The sequence below is a fragment of the Cervus elaphus genome, chromosome 15, assembly GCF_910594005.1.
Source record: "Cervus elaphus chromosome 15, mCerEla1.1, whole genome shotgun sequence".
Taxonomy (NCBI): Eukaryota; Metazoa; Chordata; class Mammalia; order Artiodactyla; family Cervidae; genus Cervus; species Cervus elaphus.
The window spans coordinates 58,315,845-58,328,455 of NC_057829.1; the positions used below are offsets into that span (position 1 = coordinate 58,315,845).

Consider the following 12,611-nt stretch of genomic DNA (forward strand, 5'->3'; position numbering starts at 1 on the left):
CTCAACCATGGGGAACCTCCATGCTCTCTGGCTGTTCATGAGGGAACGCTGGTTGTACATGGAGGTGTGCACGGATTCCCTCCTGAATCTCTCCCTTCATGGAGCCTGCAGTCTTCTGGGTAAACAGACAGCAGTCAAATAGGGGAATGACCATGACTGCCACCACCCTCCCTTCACAGAGCTTACAGAGAAGTAAATGAGGGATTTGTGCTCTCTACGATGAGAAGGAAAGGATGGACTGTCAATGACTCAAGCTCTGTGTAGGATGAGTTGAGGTCATGATTGCACCTTGGCTTACACAGTCCATGTACTCCTTTCAGTCTGAAAAGCTGGGAGAAAAATGATGGTGGACTGACATCCCTGACCAGCTATGCCAGCTTCAGGGATGATTGCCCACCACTTGGAAAGAGGCCCAAGCATCTATTCCTTACCCTAAGTGCCTCCCCGGGCACATAGATAATACCTCCCTGCCCTAGAGCCTGGGCTCTTGTTTAAATGAATTTCCTTCTCCAAGGGGGCATCCTCTTTCCCATTACGTGGGACAGTGGCATCCTATCATTTGGATTTAATGTTTGCAATATATATGGAACATCTGTACTGTCACGCCCATTGTACAGATCCAGAGACACCATCAGCTAGTTCACAGCAGAAATGGACCCTCAAAAGCCGGGTCTTTGGCTGGTCAGCTGGCATTTTCCCCACCCTGTCTCAGCCTCCCAGGCTCAGCCAGACCTTTTCCAGAGCCCTGGAAGCCCAAGTTGGCTGCCTCCTGCTGGCAGGGACTTCCTTCCAGGCTTCTGGTTCTAGTGCTGAAGAAGGGGGGTGTGAGAGGTGAGGAGGGGGTGTTAGACACAGAGGCAGTCAGTGCTTCGGTCTCCCTCCTTCACACGGGAGGAGGGAATGGCTCACACGTGGGGGAGGGTGGATTATGAAAATCAATAATTTATGACAGTGAAGTGTCAGAAAAGTATTTACTCACATTCATTCCCTGAAAGTCACATTCTCCATGTGTTGTTTGTCTTTCAGCGATGGCATCAGTCAGGTGGACTCAGCAAGAAATACCAAGGTTTTTAGCCAAAGGTTGCAGAGGGAGAGTTTCATTTCACTTCATTTTTCCAGCCAGGGCTGGCTCCGAAGCTGGTTTTTCTTACTAGGTTGTTTGCCACACGGAAAAGCAAATTCCCAGAGGTTTCCGAGATTGCTGAGATCCCAGGCAAGATGACTGCTCCCACCCACCCGCCCACCCACCCACTAATAAGACATAATGCCGTCCTATTTTTGGTAACAATTAAAGGGCCTCCCGGTGCAAGCAGAAAGCTGTTTATTCTCTGTTACATCACTTCGCTTTGCCTTCGAAGGCTGGTCTGTGCTCTGTGTTTTCGTGGTGATGCAAGTCTGCTCTCTCCTCCAGCCGTTGGGTCCCTCCCATCTCGCAGCACCTCACAGGTCTCTTCCCCAGCAGTGCCTCGCTGGAGCCAGGAGCGGCTCACGAATCAGCTGCAGGTCCCTGTTTTGAAAAGCAGAGAGACAGAGGCAAAGGAAAAGGGTGGACTCTTATGTGACCTGATCTTAGAGCAAGACAATCACCATCTGAATTCCAGAAGCCCTGTTCATGTTTGGGGATATTTTTTCGACTGCATGGAATCAGAGAGAAGCCAAAGGATGGGAAATGCCTGCATCCCCCTGAAAAGAATTGCTTATTGCCTATGTCTCTTATCTGCGCTTCTGCTGACTGAGGGGAAGAAACCAGCAAAGCCAAAATGCCCTGCCGTGTGTACTTGTACCAAAGATAATGCCTTATGTGAGAATGCCAGATCCATTCCACGCACCGTTCCTCCTGACGTTATCTCACTGTAAGGCCCGTAAGCATTTTGATATCTAATTTACGATTTAAAAATTCCAGCCGATGTATTTGGGGCTTTGTATGTATTGGTAAAAGGGCATGGGGAGAGAGATTCCTCTTGCACGCCTGGCCGTTTGACAGAGCTAACATTTTGCTGCATTTAGACATTTTGATTCTTATTAGCTGCTACAGAACATGCTTAGATATCTTCCACTCCCCGAACATTATTATGAGAAACCTGCAGCAGATTCATGTCTCCTACCTCAGCTGGCAAGGCATAGTATCATACTTCATAAAATAGTGTCCAGTAGTGACTGTTTTGCTAAACCGGATTAACATAAGGTTTGTTCTGTGTTCTGTGTGTGTCTCTTTGTGTGTGTCTGTTTGTTGTTTTGTTTTCTTTCAGATCCTTTGTGAGATCTGGTTTTACTGAAATCTCCGAAGGGAGTTTTTTATTCACACCATCGCTGCAGCTCTTGTGAGAAATATTTATATCATGACTATTTTTAATATAGCATATATTTAGATAAGCCCTCTAGTGAAATGATCTCAATATTAATTTTGTCAAATGTGCTTATATTTCTGGAGAGGAAAAGAATTATCAGTAAAGTGAGAGGTAGATGGGCTCGTTTGCGACCTGACACCAACGGTGCAGGTTGATGCTTGCAATGGTAAATTTGCTAACCTGTAATGCCGGCTACTTTCATGGCTATTTGTGAAGTTGTTGGAATGTTGTAACAGTGATCCTCACTTCATTCTCTCCTTTTACTTTCATTTTTGACTTGGGAACTTTGGTTATTTTACCCTGGAGTTTCTGAATTAGTCAATACAGAACCCAGCATAACATATGCGCTCAAGATGTTGTCCTGGGGGACCTGGGGCAGGCTGCTACTCTGTATGATTTACCATGTGGGGAAGAAAAATCTTCCTAGGTAATTCCTTAAAATATTCATTCTTGAGTGACTGCTTTCTAATCTCACCTGATTTATAACTCATCTCCTTATAAGGAGGGAAAGAAAATATTAATATAAGATAGTGCAAAGAATTAGTCTTTGCTGTGTGTTTTGAGATAGCCATGAGGGAACCACATATTCAATCTATGTCTGAAAAGAGTCAAAAAATAATATTTGAGTAAGAAATCAGATCTTTCCACAGGCATAATGTAACATGGATAACTTGTTCTCATATGTAATGTTTGGCAGTTGGAGTACTAGCTCGCAGAGCAGGACCGCACAGGGGACAAGAGGTCCCCTGGTGCTCAGGTGTCAGGCTACAGAGTGGCTTGTCGTTACCGGTTCTAGGGGGGAATCAGCCAATTGTCCATCAACTGAGTTGTGGTTATCTTAACTGTATGATCCAGGACTCAAGTTTTTTTGCTTATTTGTTTTAGGGTTTTTGTTTTCTTACCTTACTTGGCCATTTTGGCTATTTGAAGTTTTACATACAGAGAGGCAAATAGCATGGATTTGAAATGAGAGAGACCTGTATGTAAATCTCACTCCACCACTCCCTAGAAGCTAGACATGTAATTGTGTGCAAATGACTAAATCTCTCTGAGCCTCAGTCTTCTCATCTGTAAAATGGAGGTGATGACACTTTGAAAGGTTGTTATCAGAAATAAATGAGATTTCAGTAGATAAAATGCTTGGTGTAGGATATGACAAGTGGTTACACATTTTATAAATGGTAGGGTTTTAACTTTTTACATGAAACTAAAAAGCTAGAAAAATCACTTAATCTATTGTTTTGTCTATATGAAATCCCCAAACTGATTTGATTATTCAAGTGTTTTGACATTATGTAATAATGTTGACTAATGTCCTTCTTCTAGCTAATGTCTTTGAATGATTAACAATTGAGTAGAATATTCCTAAGTGATTTATCTGTTTGACTGACAGCTAATAGTTGATTAGGGCAACGAACAAATTAGTTTGTTTAGTACATCAAACAAATTCAAAAAAGAGGCAAAGTCGTCAATGCTGGGATCCTTTCATAGGATAAGAACTGGTTGTACGTGAGAAAGTGATCAATTGTGACTATGTTATTATTTGTCAAATACATATAAGGCTCATTTTAAAAGCATCCTTTTGATGGACTAAGGCACTTCTTTCTCCCCAGGATAATTAAATAGATGTCCTTAAAATTCAAGAAGTGTCATTTGACACACACTACTAACAACATTGGGCAGTTGTTAGTTGTGACACAGAACACCTGGATTGATCAACCTCATCAGTTAGCATCTCTCCACTTTGTTTCCGCTGGGCAGACCCAGCCTCAGCAAGCACAGATGCTGGACAATGTTATAGAAATAGTTACCGGCTGCTGCAGGGTAATGTGATGACACGCATTTAGAATCACAGAGGGAAGCCAGGGAACTGGTTTTTAAATAGCCCGCACCGAGTGTGTGTGCCATGCCCCTGCGTTCCATGCTTCGAGTTCCTATGGAACATTCCAACCCTTATTTCTAAAAGCAGTTCAGGTTTCAGAAATAACAAAAGGGCGAGTAATTCTTGCCCTGGATGTCCTTACTTAACTCACATTGGCTAAACTCAATATGGCAGAGGTCAAAGTTTGTCTCTAATCGCCAGGACTCTGTTTCCTAGAGATTTTGCTCCCCATTCTTCCTGTCCAATGTTCTTTGTTTCCTCCTGTCCTTGGGAAAGGGCCTAATAAGTGCATTTTCACTGAGGAGGAAATAAATGAAAAGGCGCCAAGTATGAATAATGCCATAATCATAACAGTGGTGGGAATGCATGCTTCACAGACATAAAGAGTTCTTTTGTGGTATGGCGCCATCCAGTGCCCTGAAAACTCCCCACTGGAACATGAAGACCCAGGAGTCTGATTTGCCTTTGCATGACCTTTGCCATCAGACCAGACCTGGATCACACCAGCCATTGCTTGGGGTTTGCAATGGATTCTAATAGCACTTGCGACTGCGGATTACAAAACAGACCTGTCATAGTTTGTGAAAAGATAAGCTTCTGAATCAATTCTGCTCCATTGATGTCCAAAGGCAGTTGGTTTCTTGCTCAGTTGTGGAAAAAGAAAAAGAAAAGACCCATTCCCATCACCCACCCTAAAAATCTGATAATTTCATTATGGCCTCAGATGCTTTTTCAGACCTTCTGCAGAAGTCATGATGAAAAGTACTTTGTGAAATGTCAGCCTGGGGTACTGAGGGAAACAGACGCAATGCCTCCTTAAGTTACATGTTCTGGGGGAGAAGATCCTGGTAGGCCGTGGCTGGCAATGTGTGTCAGAGAACAAGAAAAACAAAAGCCCACACTCTGTAGAGAGGAGAGAAAGAATAAAATTATCCAATGAAATTTCATCAGATTAATTATATGAGCCTATTTTTAAAAACACCTATAAACAACAGCAAAAAAAAAAAAAAAAAGAAAGAAAAAAAAATCTTTCCCCAGAAAATGTAATTTCATTCATGTTTTCCATAGGCCTGCTGTGAAACTTAACCAATGGCAATGATTATTCATTCTAGTTTGCTTTCAGTGAGAGGGAGTGGTACTTGTAGTGAATGGAATTTACAGAAATGTGTTTTCACACTGGACAGCCCTGTTCCTCTCACAGACTAAAATCCCCAATGATATGGGCTCATTACAGAAGTAAAATTCAAATTTAAAAGTATAAAATGTGGACACATTGCCATTTGTTCATAAAATTTTTAATAAACTAAAGCTATCTAGTAGAACTCTTCAGAGAGTTTTATTTGCAGGAAGTAACAGGGTTCGGTTAGTATCATGCACACACACAAAATCTTAATATAAGAATTCAGGGTAGCTGGAAAAATTTCTATTTACTCCAATGAGGTCTGATCTTGTTTGAAGCAATAGAACTGATCCCTCAGCAGGGGTGGGGTGGGGGAGGATATCATCATTTCTTTTATTAATACACAATCAACACACAAATATATAGTTCATAAGAAATCAAAAACCAAAAAACCGAGAAGTAAACAGCATGAACAAGACAGATAATAAGTCCATCCTTGCTATAATTTTATCAGTTAGTTCTTCAAAATATTATTTGTCCAGGGGAAAATATCCATAGCCTATATCACCTTCACAGTGATTGGCCTCTTTATCTATTCCATGACAAGAGTTAAGAAACATTTCATGACCTTCAGTGACTACTCAAGCCAAACCTATCAGACGGCTTTTAGAGGAATTACTTACTGCTTGTGGATGAGTATGAAAAAGGTTTGTGCCCAGGTGATGGCCTACAATGGACCAAGAAGTAAAAATTTCAGTCATCTGGGCTGTTTTGTCTATAGTCTGACCAGTGACCCATAGCTCTGATTTTTAACTTCTTAATGAATTGTTGTGACTGTGCACACAGCCCTATATAACAAATGTTTTCTCTGAAAGTGTTTTTCATCCTCTCAATTATTCAACCAGGAAAGTTAGGAGTTACCTCTTCATGTCCACTTTCAACAGGAAAAGCCCCCCCCCCCCCATCAAACCGCATAAGAATCTGCCATCTCCTCTTGACCCCAGGGCCATGATCCTAACTGAGGCTGCAGTCACTGTTCCACAGGCTGCTGGGGGAGGTTTTACAGTGGTCCCCCTGCTTCTGGATCCCATTCCTCCCCACCTCCATTAGCATTACCTTCCTGAAGTGCAGATCTCATCCTGATACCCTCACGCTTGGAAGCCTTTAATGGTTCCCTAGAAACAGAGAAACATCTGAACATCTGAGTTGGTATTAATAGAATTTGGCTATTTGTCTAGGGTCATCTCTCATGGTAGCAATAGCACACACACACATGTGCACACACACACACACACACCACAAGCTGCATCCATGCTAGCCTGAAGTACCTCATTCCCTGACCTCTATTTTCTCAAGTTCTATAGACTTTTCTGATGTTTCTAATTCTTCCCATCATTTTTAGAGCTATTTGTATCTGCCCTTGTCTCTAACAGAGGGTTCTCAATAGCCATGGTCCTAGAAAGGATGTTATAAGCTTAGATTAAGATTTTGCTTACTATATATTTGTTGAATTCAATCCATATTTTCATAGATTTTATACTAGAGACTTCTGTCTTCCTATCAGTAGTTTCAGTCATGTTCACACTTCCTTTTGTTTGATATACCCGATCTGATTTCACACGAGCCAACAGTGTGGAGGTCTGGAATGTGCGCTGAACCAAAAGAAAGTGTGAAGAGATATTTGCTCATGACCTTATGATGTCAAACTTCTTCAACAGATGTTTCCAGTGTACCAGAACTTAAAAGGCAAAGCATCCAGAATCTTTCCTTAGACCCACTGCCTGGATCCCTTTTGTCTCCCTCTGATTTCCTCTAGGTCTTTGACAAGCACAAACTCTTATTTGCCACCCCAGTTGTCTCTCCTGTGAAAGGTCAAACTCCCCCTTTATCCGGTCTGACAGGACATCCAAAGAAAGATGCTGATTAAGCATTATTAAGATGGAAGCCAAATTTGTGAACACAAAGATAGTTTCCTTTTTATTTACAGTGGCTTAGCTAAAACAAGTGTTTATTCATTGTGTAGCTGCAAGCAGTAACAAAATGAAAGCACAAGCCTCCCATTTCAGCAAAAACTTTTGGGATTCTACTGTGCAGCAGGCTCAGCCCTGGGCTTTGTGGGAGACACACAGATGAGTGACAGCTCTCCCCCCCTGCTTTGACATGGCAGCTCCAAGTTGGAGGTGAGCCCTAAAAAGGTAAACTCTATTTTGCCTGTATTCCAAGGTATGAGAAAGTAGTCTTGATAAGCTCTCTCCTTTTGTTCAAAATGGTACTCAGTTGATTGGTGATGATGGTGACTCTTGCCCACTGTTGAGCTTATGGCTAATAGAGGCTACATTACCTGCATCTATTAATACAAGGTGGGCAATAACCACTGTACCTGTTATACAGGATTACAGTCAGGATTAAATGAAATAATACATGTAAAGCACTTGGAACAGTTCCTATAACTCAATAAACATTAGCTTTTATTATTTGTTCTGAAATCACTTTAATTTGAATGACCATAACATCAGATTAGCACCTGATTGTATAGGCTGGGTTTGCCTACGATGCTAGCTTTAAGATGTCATTGTTCTACACATAGGTCTGCATCAGAACTTGCAGAAATCTTTCTTCAAATACTTCTCACAAGAAAGGTGAACTATTTACCTTTCCGAGGGTGGGAGGGGAAAGAGGAAGCAGAGCCCTCTCATTCATGAAAAAAACAACTGGCACCATATTTTGTAAACATGTCAGGTTTTATTAAAAGTAATTAACACTGGCCAGTCTTAAGATGAGTAGTTCTGTGATAAGATGGAGAGAAGCCTGAAGTAGAGATCAGGAGACATGGTTTTGAAATCCAGTTCAGACAGTAATGGACTGTGTGACCAAGTATCCCTGGATTTCAGATTTTATATGTATAAAATACCAGAGATAGATTAAAACATGGTTCTCAAACTCAAATGCCCAATGGGGGTTGGGATGATAAGGTCAATGAAAGAAACAGTTGAGTATAAGACAATAGGGAGTGGTAGTGACTGGGGTAAACCAGAGAAGACATGTCTTACCTAAAAATGAATCTTCAGTTCCAACTGATTATTGCTGATGAGAACGTGCTACATGAAGATGGGTCATATTTTTTTAATTTTTAGAAGAAGGCAGAAATCTGGAGGCAGATTTTTAAACAGAATAAAGGCCAAACAAAACACACATAACTGGCATTTTTGAGACCTTCATGTTCAATTAACTTAGGTTTCTTTCTGCTTAAAAATGCTATTGTATTCTGTTCTACAAACAGGGTACTTTAATACAGAAAATGGCCTTGTTAAGGAAATGGACAAAATTTATTGTATCAGTTCTAATAAACCAGTAAATTAGATTGTTTAATGAAAGAGCCTCACATTATGAAATTGGCTATTATAAAGTTACTATTAGAATAATAATGTAGTTCCCAATTTCCCAAGCAGGTCCATTGGGACTTTATCAGAACCTCCCACGGTGGCTGTGACAGAACAGTGTTTCAATATCCCTCCCACAGGGCAAGGACTGGAAAGGAATTGTTGAGGCCATTTAAATGGCAAGATGACAGGTGTTTACCTGTGTAAAATGTGATTAAAAAGCAATGAGCCTTTATGGGGGACTTCCCTGGCAGTCCAGTGTTTAAGACTTCACCTTCCAATGCAGGGGGCGTAGGTCCTTTCCCTGGTGGGGGAGCTAAGATCCCACGTGCATCTTATGGGATAAAACCAAAACGTAAAACAGAAGCAAATTGTAACAAATTCAGTAAAGACGTTAAAAAGGGTCCACATAAAAGAAAATCTTAAAAAAAAAAAAAAAACCCGAGCGTTTAAAAAATAAACAGACTAGAATTTAAATATACAAGTAACTCTTGACTTTTAGAGAATTCCTTATGGGAGATCAGAGATTCTTCCTAACTTTGCTTCCATAGCTAGACATTTCTAGATCTTTGAGAATTGTCTTCATTGCCAGTTTACAAGTCATACAATAAAATCAGGCAAAGTTTTGTTAGGGGACATTTGTCACTTGTATTGCTTGGTGCTAAGCACTTTATCTGTCTCATTTTTCAATCATTATCACAGTAAGCCTGTGAGGAAGTATGATTATGTCCATTTTGCAGGTGAAGCACTGAGTCCTAGAAGAATTAGGTAGCCTCTGTGATGTCACACCCCTCATAAGAGGTAAAGCTGGAGTTTAAACCCACATCCTCACTTTTAACTACATCTGTCTACTTTCTCTTGAACATGAATAACTGGGCTTAACTTTGCACAGTTTTGTTCCCCAAATCAAACCCCCTCTCAGAGGGTCAACCTTTGCCACTAACGAGGATATTCGGAGGACTGTGTCCTGATCCCTGGAGACAATCACTGAAAAAGAATTTCAAAAGCCCTTTGAAAGGGTGGCAGCGTTGCTGGCAAGAACATCGAGTAGCCCTAGGATTCAGCTCTCATTGGTATGTGTAGGCTCTAGTCTCCCAGCTTTAAAAAAGAGAGGGACAGAGACACAGAAAAGGGCAAATGGCAAAGAACTTATATACTTTAAAGTTATACCTTAGACCAATGTTTTCTCATCTTGTGTCCTGTGGAACACGTGTCCTGAAAAAAAAAAAAAAAAAGAGTTCTGTGCTCAAATAAATTTGGGAAACTGCCCATTCTATTCATGCTTGGCTACTCACAATGCACCTTGGCTTAGAATACCTCTGGAATTTCTTTTTGTTGTTTTCCTTTTCTTAACCTCCAATAGGATACTAGGAATCTACACCTTTGGTGTTCATTATTTATTAGCTTAATTATGAATACCTTCCCTTGCTCTTGAGAGGCTTGCCAGCAAAGCTTACACAGGTAAAAAGAATTTCATCTTAAAGGATACATTAAACCATCTGTCTCCATATAAGGAGTGACTCAGGCAGCTTTGTTAGTGTGGACTCATTGAGTGTGATTATCTTTGAACGTGCCTCACTGCCAAGTTCTCCACCTGATCAAGCAGTGTGTGTGGGGCACACACGGCCTCTTTGGGGACGTCCCAATGGATGTTCCATCTTTCAGAGTAAGTGCATTATTACTTGCAGACTGTTCAACAGGAAAAAACCCCATAAGCTTGAATTTATGCTCTCACTATTTTTGTTTTAAGAGGGCTTCCTCAAGTTATTTCTCAGATGGCTAGTCCAGCATTTTCCTGGGTATATTCATTGTACGTAAAACACAATGATAAAAGGGTCCCATTATCAATAAGATAGGGAAACTGTATTTAAATCCCTTTTGAAGAGACTCAGTTTACTTACAGATAGGAAGATTCCTGTAATTAGGAACTTCAGTTAACTTCACTTACCCAATTTACATGAATTTGATTTTTCCTCTCTTGTTGTTCATGTAAAACCTCCCAATCGCATGAAGGCCTTGTGTTCCCTGAACTCTGGGAACTACAAGGCAAGGCTAACTTAGATTTGTAGCAGATCTGGGATCTGCTGGGACTAAAAAGAGGAAGCAAAGCCTTGCCCCTGACCATTACCAGTCAGGGGAGATCATGACTGAGCACAGAATCCCAGCTCTGCCAGTTACAAGCTTCAAAGTACTTTATCGCTCGCACCTCAGGTTTCTTTGTATTTTAGATGGAGACTATAAAGCCTACATTATAGTGTTCACTGGAGGATTTAAATGAGTTCCTAGATAGCAATCTGATAAAGATGAGGTTTGGCATATAATAGCTTTAAATAAAATTGAAGTCCCTTCTTCTTTGTTTTTTAGGAGCAGGGAAATACAGACCAAATATATAAACTGCATCAGGAGGGTGGGCTGTGACTAGTTTTGCCATCTCCTAGAAAGGAAAACTTTTGATTATTCTGGGATGAAAGGTAATGAACTATAAAAACCAGAGAGGTGGGTCTATGCTCAAATCAAATCCATGCTCAAATGTGCAGGCTAAGAATATTCCCCAAGGGAATCCTTGCAAATCTAAAATCTACATTTTAAACCTGGCCCCGCTGCTGTCAAAAGTTGTGACTTTGAGTAAGTCACTCACTTTGTGGTCCTTGCTTTCCTCACCTGTAAACCAAAGAATTGAATCGCATATCTCTCTAGGCTGCCCCCCACCCTTCAGATTTACATGGAGCAAAATTAAGGTTATTTTCCATCAATCCAGATAGGAGAGGTCTACCTAAGGGTCCTCTGAGTTACATTGAAAATGTTTTCCAAGGATGAGAGTCAAAAAGAACATAACGAACTCATATGTGATGCTTCCCATTTTAATGCTTTCCTATTTAAGAGCCTGTTTTAATATATTCAAATATAAAATTGTTCACGTGGCACATGCACTTAGAATGTGTGCATTCAACTGAAGTGAATCATCAGCCTGTTATTAATTATCATTCAACCAGCCCTGTTCTTTTGAATAAAGGAGAATGTTAGTAACAACTAGAAGGTATGACTCATTTAAGCAGAGGCAGTTCTAAAAAGTTGGCCAGCCCTTCCAGCTGTGCCCTCAAATCTCTAACAACTGTAACGTCTGCATCTTGCTCTCTCTCATTTCATGTATATGCACATATAAACATCCGGCACACACATGTACACAAAATGTGCTTGCACACACTGCCCATGGCTGCCTAATTCCCTAGATGAGGCTCATAACAGTTCTCTTAGGCAGATGACAGTCTCACTGGACCTCAGTTTCCCTCTCCGCATAACTAATGTTCTTCACTAGATCTAACAGTTCTTCCAGCTCTGCTATTTTATGTCTGGGCTGTTTGCTGATATACTCTTTGGCAGAAGCATTGATGAGATGCTCTTATATATTATCTCACATAATTCTCAGAATCTTCCAGCAAGTCTTTGTTATTATCATTCCTCTTTTAATGGATGAAGAAATAGATTTACCTGCTTGATGTATCATGTACATAATGAAAGTAGCAGCTACAAGCTTAGAAACCAGATTCTCTATTCTATATCTAATCGATGCCATCTCTAAGCAATAGCCTGAGGCTGGCTGCTCACTCTTCTTCATCCAGAGTAGCCCCTACAGAGCGGGGATTGTATGGGAAAGCCCCCTCCACAGTCGAAAGAATCTGCTTTGAGCTCTAAGACAAGATGCAGACCACTTGTGGCCAATGTCAGTTCTGATGGGAGTTAAGATGTCACAGGTGACTGAAGGGAGTCTGAAGAAGTGTCATTAGAGCCAGGGGACCAGTCTGGCTTGAGACAAGGGGAGATGTTCCCATCAGGGTTACTCCTCCCATTCAACCATCTGTAGACCTGCTACCCAAGACTCC

At 41.1% G+C, this 12,611-nt stretch overlaps 1 protein-coding gene and 1 long non-coding RNA gene across 8 annotated transcripts in view; one reads left to right on the forward strand and one right to left on the reverse strand.

Moving 5' to 3' along the window:
• The first annotated feature begins 1,064 nt into the window (after positions 1-1,064).
• Positions 1,065-12,611, forward strand: part of LGI1 (leucine rich glioma inactivated 1) — a 39,130-nt gene continuing 27,583 nt past the window's right edge. The window contains exons 1-2 of one of the 2 annotated variants that reach the window (XM_043926642.1): positions 1,065-1,853; positions 2,250-2,321. In XM_043926642.1, coding sequence (XP_043782577.1) covers positions 1,219-1,853; positions 2,250-2,321 — 707 coding nt within the window. In that variant the 5' untranslated portion in view covers positions 1,065-1,218. The remainder of the gene's footprint in view (positions 1,854-2,249; positions 2,322-12,611) is intronic. The other variant, XM_043926641.1, reaches the window with a different exon arrangement.
• LOC122709343 overlaps positions 1,372-12,611 on the reverse strand; it is a 92,070-nt gene continuing 80,830 nt past the window's right edge. For 2 of the 6 annotated variants that reach the window (XR_006345480.1, XR_006345484.1), the window contains 7 exons: positions 9,901-9,945; positions 8,930-9,064; positions 8,401-8,498; positions 6,847-7,002; positions 6,467-6,525; positions 4,922-5,133; positions 1,376-1,507 (listed from right to left, as the gene is read on the reverse strand). This is a non-coding gene — a long non-coding RNA (uncharacterized LOC122709343). Of the gene's footprint in view, positions 1,508-4,921; positions 5,134-6,466; positions 6,526-6,846; positions 7,003-8,400; positions 8,499-8,929; positions 9,065-9,900; positions 9,946-12,611 lie in introns of all 6 variants that reach the window. The other 4 variants (XR_006345482.1, XR_006345483.1, XR_006345485.1 and 1 more) reach the window with 3 other exon arrangements.